The sequence below is a fragment of the Sinohyriopsis cumingii genome, chromosome 2 (genome assembly GCF_028554795.1).
Source record: "Sinohyriopsis cumingii isolate HCF-2022 chromosome 2, ASM2855479v2, whole genome shotgun sequence".
NCBI classification, from domain to species: Eukaryota; Metazoa; Mollusca; class Bivalvia; order Unionida; family Unionidae; genus Sinohyriopsis; species Sinohyriopsis cumingii.
Genome location: NC_142962.1, coordinates 43,796,422 through 43,815,736, shown reverse-complemented (window position 1 = coordinate 43,815,736; position 19,315 = coordinate 43,796,422). Strand labels below are relative to the sequence as shown.

The 19,315-nt window shown below is 33.8% G+C and overlaps 1 protein-coding gene across 1 annotated transcript; it reads right to left on the bottom strand.

Annotated features, from left to right (window-relative positions):
- Positions 1-448: 448 nt before the first annotated feature.
- On the bottom strand, positions 449-18,935 carry LOC149804732 (peptidyl-prolyl cis-trans isomerase FKBP2-like). Its single transcript, XM_089943597.1, has 5 exons — positions 18,806-18,935; positions 10,243-10,430; positions 6,894-7,006; positions 6,402-6,484; positions 449-1,385 (listed from the first exon to the last, which is right to left on the bottom strand). Exons 2-5 carry the CDS (start codon positions 10,417-10,419, stop codon positions 1,324-1,326), a joined length of 435 nt encoding a protein of 144 aa, XP_089799723.1. The 5' UTR covers positions 10,420-10,430; positions 18,806-18,935; the 3' UTR covers positions 449-1,323.
- Between the last annotated feature and the right edge of the window lie 380 nt (positions 18,936-19,315).

The window sequence follows — 19,315 nt, the reverse complement described above, 5'->3', positions numbered from 1 at the left end:
TACAAATTATGTGTACTTGCGTGTACTGGCATCATTTTCTGACCCAATGTTTTATTCATGTTAGACCGCTAGGAGAGGGTTAGATGCGATTTTAAATATATATTCGGGTTTTTTTTCCTTCTTTCTGACAACCCCACCAGCGATTTCTCATTTTGTTAACACAACCCACTACAGAAGTGATTTTCCTAACCAACCTTCCAGCCAGAATCAAAATAGTTCGAAACACAACCTCCTACAGAAGTTCTTTTGAAGTGCCGTCCCCGGGGGGGGGGGGGGGGGGGGATATAAGTTTTACTGGAACAGCCCTAACCTATATGTCAGTGACTGAAAAAGGACAGAAGTTATATAAAAAATATTCCAAATTGATGTCCATATTTAATATGTAGCCAAAAGTAATTGTCACATATTTCAATTAAACAAAGTTGGTGCTACAATAAAAAGACAAGAAGGAGAAATAGAATTTTATTCAGTTAAGTAAAAAAGACAAGACAAATCCACTGAACATAATTATGTAAGAAGATCACAGTGATGTAGCTGTAGTGCTGTACTTCAGATGAAAACTATGGACATTTGAACAAGCAAGAAGAGTTATTTCATTTACAATTTTTGTTTTACTTGGAGAAAGTGGTGGATGATGGGTGAAAATTAAAACCGGTTGGAACCATTTAAAAATAAAAGAAAATCCAACACATTACATTAATTCTGAATATATAGAAGTTTACCAAATATTAAAATTTTAGGTATAAATTTACAATTCATGATGGAATTCAAGTGTCAGTGAGCAGATTGCTTATCAATAAGTGCTGAATAAGAAGAAAATCACAAAATGTTATAACATGTCACAAATGTTATAATATCACATGGATAAAATGTTATAATAATTGATAGTATTTATTTATGCCACTTCATGCTCCAGCTCTGTGAACTCTGTGACCTTTAGTAATAAATCAACATTTTGGCTCTCAGGGCTTGACTACTTTATCACAAATTTGTCTTTATATGAATAAATGTTTAAAGCACAAAACACTATTCTCTTTGTTGTTTTGGGTTGATTTGTTACACAAGACACTAATCTCTTGGTTGATTTTGTTACACAAGACACTATTCTGTTAATTTGTTACACAAGACACTATTCTCTCTGTTGATTTGTTACACAATGACACTATTTAGGATGACATATGCATAGTAAACTGAATTAAACTATACAAATGAGACATTATTTTATGACAATATCATAAACATACACAAATTTCAATTATCCAACATTTACATACGGAATGAAACAACATAAAACAATAAACTACCAAATGCAAAGATTTCTTTCTATAATTCATCCTTTCTTTCAATATTCAAAAGCTCCACATCAAAGATTAGTGTTGCTCCACCTGAAAAGAGAAATAATTCTTAATCAAGACTGGAAGCATTGGAGTTTTTCTCTATTCAGAACAGTGGGTCAAAGCAGTATTAGTCTGCACGTTAAATTTAACCTTTTATACTATCTTCTTGAACACATTACCTAATCATAATATTTTAGAAGAACTGGTATGTCCATTATCTATCTTATCAGCCCTCTCTAGCAAGACAAGAATAGTCCTAAAAGGGTGTACTTTTGAGAGTAGTCTCCCTTTCAACAGTGATTGGAATGAAAACCATGTAGACACCAGGTGCTACTTCTAATAGTGCCAATGCACATGCTTTTATGAAGGACTTACAAATTCCAATTTGTGACATATATTTATCACTGCATTTGTTGACTTCAGTCAGTGCAATCTTAACTACACTTATGGTAGTCATTAGTACTTACAAGTTGGGGCCCCAAGTGGCCTAGTGGTATACAGTGCTCACCGTTACAGATCACTGCTGTCTCACCTATGTCTGCATGGGTTTTAGTCTTGGGCTCGGCCAATGTGGGTACATGAAAAAGCTTGCCAGTAGCTTCTCATGGGTTGGTGGTTCTTTCCTGGGGGTTTCCAGGTTCTTCCTCCACCAATGATACTGGCCGCCATGTATTGCCTATCTTGTCATGAAAAATGGCGTCAAACCCTACAACCACAACCACTTACAAGTTAATTCAGTGCTGGACCTTTTTTTTGTTTGTTTTTACTCTTGCCAATAATTAGCTCTACCTTTGACACTAGTTCCTCTACAGTTTGGGAAACAGTGCATTTTTATTAATTTTACAATGGTCTTGGGGCCCTACATTGGTGTTGGAGCTCACCTTTACTGATCACTACCCTCTCACCTGTCCATATAAAATACGGTTTTAAACTTAAGGACTACATGAAGGATAAAGACCATGCTTATCTAAGATGCAAGTGGAATCGATTCAACGTATAGTCATGTAAAGACTCTCCAAATAAAGACATAGCAATATCCACTTTTTAACATGGATGAAAACATTTTTTACCCCATCCATTTCATAAGCCTGACTCCATGATCTGGAACTGAAACTTTTGTTCTCATCTGTTCAACCTCAAGAAACATCCTACAAAATTTCTTGATTGTAGCAGATCCAGTTCACAGTGAAGTTTACCCTGACTACTATCACAACCCGACCGCCATGGTAGCACTGAAGTCCTGAAGCATTTCCTGTCCCATGATGCTCCAACAAAGAAGGTCTTCGTCTTTTATAAAAGTGCAGTTATGTACAAAACTGGACCTTGTATTTTAGGATTTTACCATTTGGGGATTTATCTTGTTTTGTGCCATTTAGTGGGTACCTAAGCTTACTCTGCACTGCACAGCTTGGACTGTGCTAACATTAAACTCTAAACATAGATAAATAAATTAATTGAGGAATGGAAAGTAACTTATTGTAAGGATTATTTAGTATCAAAGGTTATGTGTATGCAAAATTTTCCCCCTTGCAGAAAAATATGATTGTCAGAGGAGTTTTATAAATTTTATTTACAGGTATTTTAACAACATAACAAAAAGCTGCACAATTAGGTACTGTAATGAATGATTTGTAATTTAAACAAAAGGAAGGTTAAAAATAGCAATATAACAAGTAACAATCTGAGCTGATAATAATTTCATTGCACAATACCATTTAATTCTAACAATCTTGTGGATGAGGTTTTTACTGCTGCATTATCCTTAGGACACTTTAACCTTATTGCCAGACAAAACCTAAATAAAGCCACAAGACAAAACACCTTAAAAAGTGGGCTTAGTTCGATCAAACCTGAAAATATGTTTTCTTTTTCTAAGGGAAAAAGTTGTGTGCGATTTGCTAATAATGCAATGTAGCATCTAGTATGAACAACTAAAATTGTCAATGATGCCCATTAATAAATGTAACTCTACATATTATATGCAAGATAAAGATTTTGCTTTAAGAACATACAGATTGCAGAAACCAGTTTATAAATTTACTTGCGGAGAATTATAATTGAACACCACATTTGAATTTTTTTACTATTCTGAAGTAAGTTTCATAGGTTTGGTTAAGAGTGCAACAGTTTTATGTTTTAAAGTGTATAAAACATTTGTCATTTGTATGCTCATATGCATTGTTGTTGTTGTTGTTGTTGTTGTGGGGTTTAACGCCATTTTTCAGCACACGCAGGCTATACATGGCGGCCAGTATTAATGGTGAAGAAGGAACCTGGGAAAACCCCGGAAAGAACCACCGACCCACGAGAAGCTACTGGCAAGCTTTCTCACATACACACAGTGGCTGAATCCGAGTCTCAAACTCACACAGACAGAGGTGAGATGGCACTGATCTGTAATGGAAAGCGCTTTAGACCACTTGGCAACTCAGGGCCACCTCATATGTATTGTACATTATATATTCAGAGCCATTATCACAAACTATCTTAGAGGTATATTTTCTATCATCTTTTGCTTTTAAGTATAAAAAAAATAATTTAACAAAAGTAATTTTGGAAGTTGATCCTGCCTGATCAGAAGGAGAATTAATCTAACAACCTTCTGGTCACAAGTCCAACAAGTAAACCACCAAGCAATCTGCAGCTCCCCTGGATGTACTTCTAAATGGTTAGGACAGACTCCGCAATCCATGCTGATTGCACAGATCCAAAACCCCAAACCTAAACCAAGTGTACATACTTTGGGGCTATAAATAGTTTCAAAGTTATGAATCTGGGGCTAGTCCCGAGGGGTAAGATAAGGTGCTGGTTGTATAATCGTTTTTACACACAGAAAGTGATCTGATACATATAGCTATGGATACATTTTAAACAATGCCAACATTAATAGACAATGTAGCATCTAGGTGCTCCAAAACTTTCATTCCTCTTTACAGTTTCAACACATGTAAATCTGAGTTTACAAGTTGACATTATGTCCACTACCCAAGTGAGAAACATTAGGCAGCACACTTGTGCCCTGTGATTGTAAATAGTCCCAGAAATGTATTCCGATTTTGTGCTAATTACTTTCAATTATTTATTTTGATCAATACTCATTTGAAAATAAAGTAAAGTGCATAAAATGAAATCAACTGAACTGAATTTGTGATAAAATATAACTGCAATAAGTGTAAAATTACAACAGTTAAGTACTTGTGAGAAAACTTTCTTTCCTTTCCATTTTCTTTTTCAAATAAAGATTTTACAGAATCAAGATGATATAACTGAAAAATTGTTAAAGCTTCGTTAAAAATCCAAATCACACACACACACACTCTGCATTTTGCATATGTGTTCTTCATTGTCTTCAAATGTGCATTCTTTATTTGATTCACATTTGTTTTCTGGTTCATTTTGTTTGTGTCTATTCTGCATTGGAAAGTGTCAATTCTGCATTACATTTTCATTTTCAGCCAATGCATAACTGTATAGTTAAGTTCAAGTTTGAAACACATTTTTTACACTAAGATTTATCTGCATAGAGTACTTCAACATTTTTAAATTTGATTCCTGGATACAACAGTGCATGAACATTATAAATCTGATTCCTGCATTCAGCAGTGCACGAACATTTTAAATCGGATTTCTACATACAACAGTGCATGAACATTTTAAATCTGATTCCTGCATAAAACAGTGCATGAACATATTAAATCTGACTCCTGCATAAAACAGTGCATGAATATTTTAAATCTGATTCCTGCATACAACAGTGCATGAATATTTTAAATCTGATGCCTGCATACAACAGTGCATGAATATTTTAAATCTGATGCCTGCATACAACAGTGCATGAATATTTTAAATCTGATTCCTGCATACAACAGTGCATGAATATTTTAAAGCTGATGCCTGCATACAACAGTGCATAAATATTTTAAATCTGATTCCTGCATAAAACAGTGCATGAATATTTTAAAGCTGATGCCTGCATACAACAGTGCATGAATATTTTAAATCTGATGCCTGCATACAACAGTGCATGAATATTTTAAATCTGATTCCTGCATACAACAGTGCATGAATATTTTAAATCTGATGCCTGCATACAACAGTGCATGAATATTTTAAATCTGATGCCTGCATACAACAGTGCATGAACATTTTTAAATCTGATTTCTGTACACAACTGTGCATGTGTTCTGTGAAAGTAATATAGTCCTGATTGAAAAAGAAAAAAAAGACCAAAATGAGGAAACCTTCTAGCAAAATTGCATTTTTTCTACATTTCTTTGTCTATCTGTCTTTTCTTTCAAACTTTCTATCAGTTCAAATTTCTCTATTCTTGTAAGATCTGCGATGATTATGCTATAGGGAGCATACAAAGTCTAAAAATGTACACAATTTTTATTAGAATTGTTTTGTATAAAGGAATTTAATAATCTAATATAAAGTTCTGAAGATCAGACTGAAAAAACTAATTTTGCAAATCCGTATAAATTCTGTTTGGGAACAAATTAACACAAAAATGGCAGAAAAATAAACACAGGATGTGATGGACTTTGTCTAGTTTTAGGTCAATGCAAGTATCAGATGCTGTGTAGCAGGACCCTCAACCACTTTAATAGTTCATCCTACCACTACTCCATTCCACACCAGCCTGCCTTTCGTTTTGTTTATCACCCTTTGTATTTGGCCACAATGTTTGGTGGGTGGGGTGGGGGGAGGTCAATGATATAAGAAACAACCTGTGTCTTTAAGTATTTATCACTATTTTTGGACTATTCATGACAATAAACACCATGCTCGGAAAAGTTAGTACCATGCCAGATTTACACAAATGTCATAAATGGAAAAGAAGGCCTATAATACCTGGTATTTTTGGATTATTCATGACAATAAACACCACACTTGGATAAGTTAGTACCATGCCAGATTTACACAGATGTCATAAATGAAAAAGAAGGCCTATAATACCTGGTATTTTTGGATTATTCATGACAATAAACACCACACTTGGATAAGTTAGTACCATGCCAGATTTACACAGATGTCATAAATGAAAAAGAAGGCCTATAATACCTGGTATTTTTGGTGGAGATCCCCTATCTCCATATCCCATGTCTGAGGGAATCACCAGCTTTCTCTTCTCCCCGACACACATGCTGTAAAAAAAAACAGAAATGTAGCCATTTTACATGCATGTAAAGCATATGGCTACAGCAACTGAAAACTAATGACACCAATACATGCAATATAAGCTGCAGTAACCTGTCTGCCTTAAAAATGTATATATTTATGAATATGCATTTTCTTAATCATGTTTACAGCCTGTGCCTTGAATTGCTTGATCATTTTAACATTAACATATGTTAAAAATTCATTATGTTAACTTACACGTGTGTAGATACAACATCACAACAATATACACTTACCTGTCTTAAACATGGCCAACTATAAACAGCAACTTGATTAAAATTAGATAGTAGGCATTCAAGGAGAAAAGTTGTATGCAAATTGCAAGAAAACATGAAAAATTTAAGACAGCTTTAAAAAAAGACAATATACACTTACTTGAGCAAACCTTGATCCCATCCCTTAATAACTTGGCCAGATCCCAGGGTAAACACAAAAGGATCATTCCGTGTTAAGCTGCTGTCAAACTCGGTACCATCTTCCAATTTACCCTTTAAAAAAAATTAATAGATTTCAACCTCTCATCCTGTGGACACCAAAATCAATAAAATAATACATGTATACTAGACTTTGCATTTGTACTGTCATGAAGATGAGTTCTGCATGCAAGACAATTATGAATGCTGCAAATTAACTTTTCACAGCAACTTGAAAAACCCTTGTACAATGGTACCAAACGCCGCGTATATTGTTGTGAAAAGCTGAACACTGAAACAAAAAGGCCTTGTACACCAATACCAAAAGGCCTTGTACAGAACATTGGTACCAAAACACCTTGTACATTAATACTAAAAGGCAATGGAAATTGCTAAAGCCTTAAAACTGAAAAGTGTTCTTACACAAAAAGTTTCTATAATTCAGATAGATCATAGCTGCATATGAAGTGTACATGGACAGAAGTCAGCTACATATTTAGGTGATGGAAAATTCTCAGTCATTAAAAATACGAAGGATTTCAATAAACTACTTCATGATGTAAAACAAAAACTACTGAACACAATTCTTCATAACAAATGACACATAGGGATAAGACTGATATGTTTACAAAGCTTTATTTACAAATCTAAATTGTCTGAATTATGTTAAAGAAACTCAAGTGTGACTGACAAATGGATGGATGGACTGATGGAATCCACTTCTATATCCAGTGCCAACTATACTGAACAGCTAAGACATGAGGTAAATACTGGGCCAGTAATTTGCTAAATTTTGGTACTTTATATTTGAGAAAACATACTTGAAGTGTTTCATGCAACTTAAGAATCACAAAGTTAATACATCTTTCCATGCACCATAAGGACCAAAATCAAAATAACAAGAACTGGGTGCATAATGCATGTTCTTCATGATAAGTGCCTTAAAATTATTAATTTGCAAATCTCAAGTCAGAAGATGATGAGTATTCAAGGACCATGATTCCATGCAATACTGGAATCTCAATTCCTTCAAGATCTTGTCAATTCAATGGAGCATTGTAAGTTTTCTTTATTTCTAATGTTCCTTCCTAAGTTATGATTTATGGTCAGAAATGAATAATATAATATTCAAATTGGAACCATTTTTTCTTATTAGAAAAGAAAATTGAAAAATATTTGTGGGTCTACCTAGTGAGTTTGGCAGCATTTGTTACAAGAAACAATCATGTAAAATATAAACTAAGCAATGCTGAATTAGTTTACATAGAAACTGAATAAAGCCTGCTAAATGACCTGAAATTGAAACTTACAAGGAGATCATAATGCATAAATTATGAATCATCACGTTGCACATAACATAGCTATTTCCATTCATTTTTGCTCAGGCAATCTTGAAATGTAGCACTCTGTATCCTTTTCACTGAGTAAGCCTAGCACCCTAGCATTTACTTAAAATTTGTGATTTTTTAATTTTTAATTTAATTTATAACTAAAAAAATGCCTTCCTTGGGTGCCATGTATGTTTTAATGGAACAGCCCTTATCAAGTTTCAACCCTTCTTTACCTCTGTATATAGTGTCTTCAGCACTAAAGAAACATTTAAGTTCATACTGAATGTGAAGATGAAAATAGCATATATTCATTTGACTTTCATTCATATATCCTCACAAATTTACTCAAGACCCCTAAAATGTCATTTAATTTAATTCTATATTTGATGACAAGAGTTCTCAACGCTACCTGGTAGCGGGTAGGGATGTCAATAAAGATACGTAATATTTTAATCCTATATGAACTCGATCAAGAAATGTTCAAAATAGGAAAATTAAGGTATCCATTTCAGCTCTACCAGTCAGGCTGTGGAACCAAAGTAAGGAGGATGGGTCATGATTCTTCTGTCATAATATGAATTTCTGGAAATTAAACTCATTGAAAGTTTCATCAAATCCAACAATCCACAATGCCAAAATGTCAAAGCCAGCAGGTCCGGCAGTCAGAGTGAAATGCAAATGATAATACAGAGTGTGGATTAAACCACTTCATGGCCTCAGCAGCATGCCAAATCTGACTGAAATTCAACCATCCCTGGTAAAGATAGGTTCCAGAGACAAAAAAATAAAGAGGACTAGCACTCTGAAGATGACAGAAAACTCAAACATTTTTGACATCTCAACTACATGAAATTCAAATAAAACTTTGTCAAAATCCAATACTTCCCATTAAAGGTATCATGTCAAACTGTGAAGGGCACATTGATACACTAATAGGCATCTCAAGAGATGGATGGACTGAGAGAAAAAAAGTGCTTACTATAGAGGTCCACATAATTCATCGATCAGATTCTTAATTATTCTTGTTACCATGCACATTAAAGGACAGCAAACTGCTTGTGACTGACCAATTTTTATTCAACGAAAAGGAGTATAAAATTCAGCATTCACTTAAGTTTCTACTTTTAGCACTTTTGTGTAGAATAATTTGTCTCTTTCATTCCTCCAATTGATAAACAACTAACTGCAAAGGATGCTGCCATTGTCTGTAAGCTCTTTATCTGTGAAAGCAGTAATGATCCATACTGTTACACCGTTTAGTTAATTCTGGAATGTGATAAGATGACAATTTATTGTGACTTGAAATTTTTGGTGAAAGTTTGGATTTAATTTAGATATAGTTTGATTCTATATAACACAGCTTACTAGTCTCCTAATAAGAGTACAAAAAATGAATCACTTATAGTCATACTGCTATTGTGTCAAGGTTATCATAATCGGCTGCACATATCTGACAGCATGTAGAGCTTTCTTGTGTATTTCCATAATCTGTATTCATCTTCACTTACATAATGTAACATTATTGCTCAGTGCAGTTTTGTTAATAAATCCAACATGAAATTTACAGCAACAGCAAATTGGTCAACCAATGTATCATGAGAAACTTATTGATGTTATAACTGTATCCACTGTGGCAATTTTCATATCCTTGGCTGTATCATGAGAAACTTATTGATGTTATAACTGTATCCATTGCGGCAATTTTCATACCCTTGGCTGTACCATGAGAAACTTACTGATGTCATAACTGTATCCATTGTGGCAATTTTCATACCCTTGGCTATCAATCTGATTGCTGGAAATAAATTGGCCACATCATAAAACTGCTCAGTGGAATTAAATGAAATTGTGGTATGTATTTACATTTATTTTACATATTCATTCAAGATTAACTAAAAAATAAGAATTCATTTTTCTTTATTCAACAATGATAAAAATTTGCTATTCTCACTCTTTGATATTTCCACTTGTGTCACTTACCGTATAGTGCATGCTAAGCACATCTCCTTTCCTCGATTTCATTTTGCACTGTTCCGGATCCACCCTTTTCTTAATGCCAATCTGCAATTTCTTGACTTTCTTCTCATCATCGTCTGACTTACTGAGGCATATTAACCCCATGAAGATCACAACAATGCACACACCATTAGACCTCATCCTGCACAGGTCTGAAAAGACAATATATTCAGGTTACTTGCTTTCCTTAGACATAAATCTGTGAACAGTAAATCATATCATATTCTCTTGTATAAAAATTTTTGTTGTTGAGTTTAATGCCATTTTTCAGCACACAATAGGCTATACAAGGCAGGCAGTATAACTGGTAGAGGAAGAACCCAAGAACCAACTACCCACAGGAAGATATTGGTGAGCTATCAAATCCATACTGGCCAAGACCAAGAATTGAACCCATGTGGACTGAGGTGAGATGGCAGTGATTGATCAAGATGAACAGTTTAAACTATGTAGCCATCAAGGACCCTCTGATAAGATAAGATTAGATAAGAAGATAAGATAAAAATTCTTTATTTCAGACTACAAAGTCCATACATCTAATTATTGGAGATTGTGACCTCACATTTTTACAGTATGATTCATACAAGTATATAACACTGAAAAACTGTTGCACCCATCCAACCAAGGTCTATTCTAGGATATATGATTACAGAATTCATGTTAAAAGTCAACTATAACACTTGCTTGTCATATTTGCAAACCCCACCCTTTTTACTTTATGAAATTTACCATTTTTCAAAAATTAATCTTTTTTTATTGAGAGGAAACTTGCCCCTAATTATCAGTTCTAGAGTACAGCCCAAATATCATCAAAGAGCTAGATCTGATTAGTAGTTGTTGTTGTGGGGTTTAACGCCATTTTTCAGCACATGATAGGCCATGCATGGCTGCCATTATTAATGGTGGAGGAAGAACCCAGGAAGAACCACTGACCCACGAGAAGCTACTGGCAAGCTTTCTCACATACCCACATTGTCCAAATCCTAGACTCAAACCCACACAGACAGAGGTGAGATGGCAGTGAGCCAAAACGGAGTGCTTTAGACCACTTGGGGCCCTCTAGATCTGATTTGAAAGGACATGCTGGCAAATTAGTCTACAATGTTAACTGACGAATGGTAGTCAGTATCTCTGGTCAGGATTACAAATGTCTTAATAAACAAAGGCATACACAAAACAATGTGCAAGACTAAAAAAGCAACCCAGTAAGATGCTAACTGCTCTTCAGTGGCTTGATTCATTGAACTTGTTGTAACTACATTTTCCATCTGAATAAATGCATCCTTATTAACAACATTTTGCATTACTGAGATTCATTAAATCTATTGATCTCCAAAGTTATACTTATGAATAAAGTTAAAAGTCTAATACTAAGCAAGATAAAAAAAAAATATGAAAGAATGGTAAGCAGGGGTACTTCCTACCAAATGACCATTTCCATTAAATATGTATGCAAAGATTTGGCCTTAAATAAACCTAATATAGAATTCAATATCACAAAATCAATTTTAGAGATTCAAGCCAAATGAGAAGTTTCATATGCATTAAAATTTAACTTGAGTAATGTACATTTAATTTGCAATGTTTGTTAGTTTTTTTTATTCACTATATGCCATGGATTATGTAAAATTTTATCTTCTAGCTGACCTTATCCAAAATCAAGTTCATGGCCTACTTGACCAGAATCCTTTATTTTTTTTTAATTCTGTAAACAACTAATACATAGCTAATACTTTCTCTTAATATCAGAATCATTATCAACAGAAACAAAAATATTTATACAAATCAGTAGTATTGTTGTATTCAGAATTTGATTTGGGTGAAATTATTTATAATTCTCTTGAAATACATAAGTGCTCTCAAATATTCTTGGAACAAGACATTAATTTGGAATTAAAGTGAATTCAAGCAAGGAAACCTTGGATTATATTGCTGTGGTTCAGCAAAAGACTGTTGGCAAATCATTCCCAATATAGCCATTGGTATATTAATTAGTATACTGTACTGGTGACTAGAGACCATTAATGGCACATCAACACCTTCAGAACAGAAAATTATTTGAAATATCACTAAAGTTTATTCATTAACTTTATTCAAAAGGGCTTGTTTTAGTATTTCTAGGATTGTTCAGGATTTAATTCGCAATACTGTACATTATTTTTACATTTGCACTTTGTATTCTAAAAAAGAAAATTATGTTAAACTTGTTGGTTATTGCTCTTTTCTATTACTTATTTTAAGACCATAGAGTGATACCTGACATATTTTTGACCTGTGAAATTTTTTGTCTAAATTTGTTAAGCAGCACAGGATTTGTGTGTTTGCAATTAGGATTTTTTTAACGTACCTTTGACAATTTTTCAGTCATATCACTACGATGTCTGTAATGTGGCAGTTTATAGTGATGTCTAGCGCTGGGGCATCATGATGCAGACATGTAGCATGATGTCCCACCCAGTCACATTATCCTGACACCAGGCTGAAGAGTCCTAACACTAACCTCTTAATGCTGAATGCCAAGTGAGGCAACTGTTAGTACCATTTTTATAAGTCTTTGGTAAGACTCGGCTGGGGATTGAACCCATGACCTCTTGCATTCAAGGCAGACATCCTAACCACTAGACCACCGGAGCAGTATGCATCAAAGGACCAAAAAAATAAATATACAAAATCTGCTTTTTTACTGTGGGGGAAAAACAGAATAAAATGCAACTCTGTTTAAAAATTTACATTAAAAAGCAGGTACTTCACCTGATGAGGTAGATTCCGTACTTAATCCAAAAGAAAATCAGAATAAAAAGCTGTAATTTCCCTTGCACTGAATTTTAAACTTATTCTCTAAATTATAAACCATTAGTTTTACATATGCCCTTACTCATAGTAAACCATGTCAATACTTGTAATAAGACATGCCAATGCTAATAGTAAGGCATGTCAATACTCAAAATAAAACACACCATTACTCTTAGTAAGGCATGTCAAAACTCATTGTAGGACATGTCAGTACTTGTAATAAGACATGTCAATACACAAATAAAACACACCATTACTCTTAGTGAGGCATGTCAAAACTCATTGTAAGACATGTCAATACTTGTAATAAGACATGTCAATACTCACAGTAAACTACACCTTTACTCCAGGTAAGGCATGTCAATACTAATAGTAAGACACACCATTACTCCCAGAAAGACATGTCAATACTCATAATAAGATATGCCTTTACTCATGGAATAACATGCCATTACTCATAGTATCACATTTCAATACTCACACAGTACAGCTCACATAAATTTTAGGAACCCACGTGTCACAGTGGTGGACTTAATCCCCTCCACTTTTGCTCCACGATAACATTCCGTGACAGACCAATAAATACCTACAAATCTCCATAGCGCCTAGACTTTGCCCATTGACATTTGAAGAGCCAATAAAATGAAAAATAACCATGGACTGAGACATCAATCACATATATAGGCAACAAAAATTAATTTCAAAGTCTTGTATATTCAGTATATTTATAAAATGTTGATAGATTTATTTTGTTATAAGTTAATGCTTTTACTTCAGTTTTAAAAAATCTGAACAAACTTATGAATTACCTGCTGAGAGACACACCTTGTTTATCAGACAACAAATTTAAACTTAAATAGGAACCACATGTTTAGTCCTTATAAAGTAATGAACCAGTCACAAGGCTGAATACACAACTATGAAACTTCAATTCTGATTCCATGTGTACTGTATTGGTCATTTTTATTTATAAGCCTACATTTTCCCCTCCTATCGGGGTATTTTTTATTCTGTCAATTGTCACAAAATAATTTTAAAAAATCAATTAAAGCAAGGAATGGTATAATGACCCTTTTATATTATAAATCAGAACAAGACATCGCTTTTCAAGTATTTACTCCCCTCCCCAAAGAAACTTAAATGGCCTCTCCCTAGTAAAGGCTTTGGCTAAGTGGATGTTCAGCAGAAATCAAGGTAGTGACCATTGTAAACACAGCTATAAAACTTTATCATCTGAAGATGATGTTAATTTCAGCTTCGGAAAGGTGCATTTCAAACCCACGAAGCCATCCAACTTGACATGTTAAACAGATCAATTTATTGTTCTGTCATTAGCAAGTGAATTTTATTAATTGTTTATAAATATTCTGAAATCAGTGAATCATTGAGATGAACAATAATGTGGACAATTTTAAAATCTCAGATGAGATTTTCATTTCCAACAAATGTATATCATTTTGTCTCCACATATATCTTAAATTATGTTAATGAGGACTTCTGAGTGGATAGTTTGAGTTTCCTATTATCCTTGCCACTTCATTTTCAATATTTAAACATTTATATTGAAGTCAGAGTAAACTCAGCCTAATGTATGGGGTAACTATCAAAACTTGCACAATATTGTTTTACTTCAGTCAGGAATGAATGATTTTGTTCTAAAAAAAATTTGGGACGTTTATTTTTCATTTTCGTTCTGTCCACTGCAGGGAGTGCAATATCACTGACTTTCATATAATTAAGAAAGTATATTGTGCGAACTGCAACAGAAATAAGGAAATGAATGCACATGTTCATTCCAGTAACATATCACTGAGAAACAATAATATGATTTGTTGCACAAAAAAGTACTTGAGATAGATCTAACAGTTTCTTATGCTTGTATTTTACTTTAAGTAGAGGATTCTGCAGGATGCAGTAGAAACCACTAAACCAATACAAGATAAATGTAGAGACCAAACTTCTTTTATTAACTGGTTCTACTACATATAAAATGTGATAAATGAGATCCATACAGTCGTTTCCACTCAGACTGATTCATTATTGCATCGTACTGTATATGACTGTGATTCAAACATTTGCTGAAAAATAGAACTGTACTGCTTAATGGTCAAAGGAACTGATAAAGCAAACATTATTACTGCTATTAATCATGCTTTTATTTGTGCAAAGTTACAACATCATCTTAGACAAATGTAAATTTAATGCCATTTTATCCATAGAGAGGAGGGAAGGAGAAAGAGCAATAAAATCTCTCAACATTTAAGATTTCACAGTTTTTCACACTATTATTCATTTTAACAAAATAATGAAGTCAGATTAGGAACAATTACTAAACTTCCACTGCTAATGACAGAACCATAATTTGAGCTATTATGTACTATGTGCCAAGTTGGAAGGCTTCACATGTTAAAAAAAAGAAACATTTCCCAAGCTGAAATTGATATTATCTACTGACGCTAGCATTTTATAATGGTGTTTACAAATGGTCACTGCCTTGACAATTTCTAATCATCTGCTGAGGCAAAGTCTTTATTATGAAGTGACCATTTAAGTTTCTAAAGTGGGGTGATATCAGCTTGAAAACTAAAGTAGTGTTCTGATTTGTAAAATGGACACTATGCCATATCCTGTTTTACTTAAAATAAATGCAGTTTATGATGAATGACAGAATAAGGAATACCCCAGTCAGAAGGATCAATTTAACCCCATAAATTAAATGACCAGTCCCTTACAGTACATGTGCAGTCTGAAATGATCAAGTATATAGTTGTGTACATGTAAACTCAGCCTGATTACTGGACCATTACTGTCTAAGCACTACACACACAGTTTCACATTTAAAAGTGTAAATTCAGTGTTTTCTGTTTTGGTCTTTGTGTTTTTAAACAGAAGTGGTTGTCATCTAGAATTTAACTGTCCATACCTCAAAGGATTACTTTTCATGTTTAAACAGTCAGATAAATTTACACTGTTCAAGAGAACCTCAACAAGGTCTTGTCAAGTCATTGAGTAAGTCTGTTCATACTTCTTTGAATAAAGTAAAAGTGGAAACTAACTTGTTACAAAAGATGTTGATCATCCTTTTCAAGGTGAAAAGCTGTATAGTAGTATTAATACAGTTTGAGAGACAATTTGGCTATATTGATATTATCTATATGCCCAAAATAATATGACCCTTGTACTTTTTCCACAGAGGCTATTAAAAAGATTATTTTAAAATTAAAAAAATATTCCCAAAATTCATTTGTGTACCTGAACTGGTTTATCCCAGTATGTGAAGCGCTTAGTACATTAAATATACTATTCATTATAACATAAATAATGTTTAAAGAAAAAAGAAAAATCCTGAAATTGATCAGTACATCTAGTTGAACTGGTTTATTCCAGTACTTGAAGTACCGAGTTCATTTAAAATAATATGCAAATAATGCTTCATTGAGAGAGGACAACTTGCTGCCTTAGTAAACAAAGTTATAGGATCCCCATTATTCAATCCAGTAGTGCAGTTACATACCAAGGACAAGTGGGCTGAAATCACATAATTGGTCACTGATTAATAGAGATGTTACAGCCACAAAGGCTATAAAGTATGTGCATGATTGTCAATGACTCCAAGTGCCAAATTTCAAGCTGAACAAGCACACTGGTGATTTCAAAAAGTATTCAGCATATTCTCATGCTTACAAACCAAGCAGTAACAACATGAATCATATCACTGGCAACTTTACTTTTACATCTGGGTCAAGGATGGATATTACTTTTTTGTGGATCGAACTACATTCCATCGCCAGTGTAAATTCCACTGCAAGTAGCGATCAATGAAAGAATTATGAGAACCAATGTTCTGAATGGCAATCTTATCCTCACTGCATCCTGCAAGTGATTATACAGACCAGTTTCAAACATATCAACAGTACCTGGGTGAACTCAAGTTCAGTTACCAAGAAGTACACAATGGCCATTGAAGATAAAATTACTAACACATGGGAGATCAAAATGATGCTGGTAGAAACAGAAATGGAAAACCACTGATGTCACAGATTACAGATATAAAACCATTGCATTACTGACTCAAAACAGGTAGTGGATCTACAGGCAGTAAAAATCAAGTAAATGTTTGTAAGTGTATAAATTTGTCTTCAGTAATATAATACTGGGATGCCTCATGGAAAATTCGCTTGGTCATTTCAAAGCATATTCAAAGCATTTGAGCATATTCTTATGCTTACAAACCAAGCAGTGACAACATGAATCATATCATGATTCTGAGTGGGTTACAATCATGAATGCATGCATGTACAAAAATCCCAAGTGGAAGAGCAATCTTGGGTGTATCAGAAGTGGGTAAGGGATCTGTAACCATAATTTTTCAGTTAATCCCAAACTCCCATAATGACACCACTAAATTAGACCTTTTAACCTTTATTTTTTGTATTAACTGAAACAAATATTTCAGTCAAAAAACTTGTGAACTTTTAAGACCAAGGAAATATCGGGTAACAGAAAGATAGATTTAATTTTCATGTTGTTGTTATTGTTGCAGGGTTTAACACCATTTTTCAGCACAAGATAGGCTATAAATGGCAGCCATTTTTAATTCATCTGCCACATGATGTCAGCAACTGTCCTCTACAAATAAATTAGTTGTCATTTGGATCCATTTTCAGCTTTCTAAACAACCAGAATTATGAATTAAACATTATCATAACTTCATATGTATAAAATTACGGATCTAGTTCTATAAATAAGACTTAGAAAAGCTATTTAAAATATTTCTATACAAATAGCAGCAATGAATCATCACATAAATCTGACGTGTCTTTCACACTGATCTAGAGCATCAATTTACCTGGAAATAATGCCCCAACACACTATTTAGTTAAAACAAATCTACAAATTAATTTGTGTCAGTTGCAAGAAGTTTTATTCCTGGTGTATTTTTATGGAGTGTAGGGTAATATTGGGATGAATTTTATTTCAATGGAAGAAAACAATTACCTGAAGAAATATTCGTACATAGTGACTACAGTTCCTCACCTTCTTCAAAACTTAACCCCATCTGTAATACTAAATGCAGTTTATATATGGGGTCCATTGTAAAATGCAGTGTTCTGATGAACTTGAACACTTTGAATTTTTCTTATTTTTGTTCAAGTACCTGCAATGAACCATCACATAAATCCTAAAATGTAAAATGCCTACCCTGATATTTTTGTTTTGGAGGTTACCAAATACACAAATATGTGTGATGCATCTTACACAAGACTTTCATTACACTGCATAACCTAGTTCTACAACGTAAGACACTGACCCCGACATTTAAAAAGTATTAAATATTGTATTATCTCGCACACTTGGCAGCCTATATTGATGTTTTTCGACAAAATTAAAGACCTAATTCTTCAGACGGCCATAACTTAATCTGCATACACAAGGCCATTACTTGAGCAGTACAGCACCAAAACATAGCATGTGAAACGTCCTACATTGTAGGACAACCAAGTGTTGAGATACTCCGGCAAATTTGACTTCTAGTTCCGATGTAAGTCGACCTCGAAACACGCCACACAGCTTCATTACATATACAGTAAGACAAAAAACCCCAAAACGTAATATCTGGGTCGATGTCTTATATTGTGGGACTAACCAACCGGTGGGACAATACACGAAAGTAAGCACTGAAACTAATTCTAATTTATATGTAGCTGAGTGATTGTGTTATTTTTGTATATACTTATTAATCAAAGAAGAACCAAAAGGTCGAACTGAGTTGAAAAAAAGGTGTGAGCAGCTTCTCCGGTCCCCTCGTGAAAGGAACCAAAAGTTAAAGAGTGACGAAAACGGAAGTACACGCTGGTACGGTGGCTATAAGGTGTGAAGAGGACTCCTTTTCGCGAAACGGACGTGTGTTTGTTTGCAAAAAAGACCTACCGTGTTCAAAAAGGACCGAAGATGACTTTACTAACAGTTTCAATCAATATTTATATCCTACAAAAGAAATTGTGTATGTAGGGACCCATTTCACATAGCATTTAATGTATCTTTTTTAACATAAAGTGTTTAAAACTCTGTCCTTTTTTTCTTCTAAATGGGTCCTTTTGCATAAAGGACTTACCGTCTGCTAAAATGATCCAGTACGTTTTTGCTAATAGTTCAATCAATATTTCTACATCATTTCTACTGTATTTACTCATTCTACATGACATTTAATATTTCTTTTTAATATAAATAATTAACTGTATTC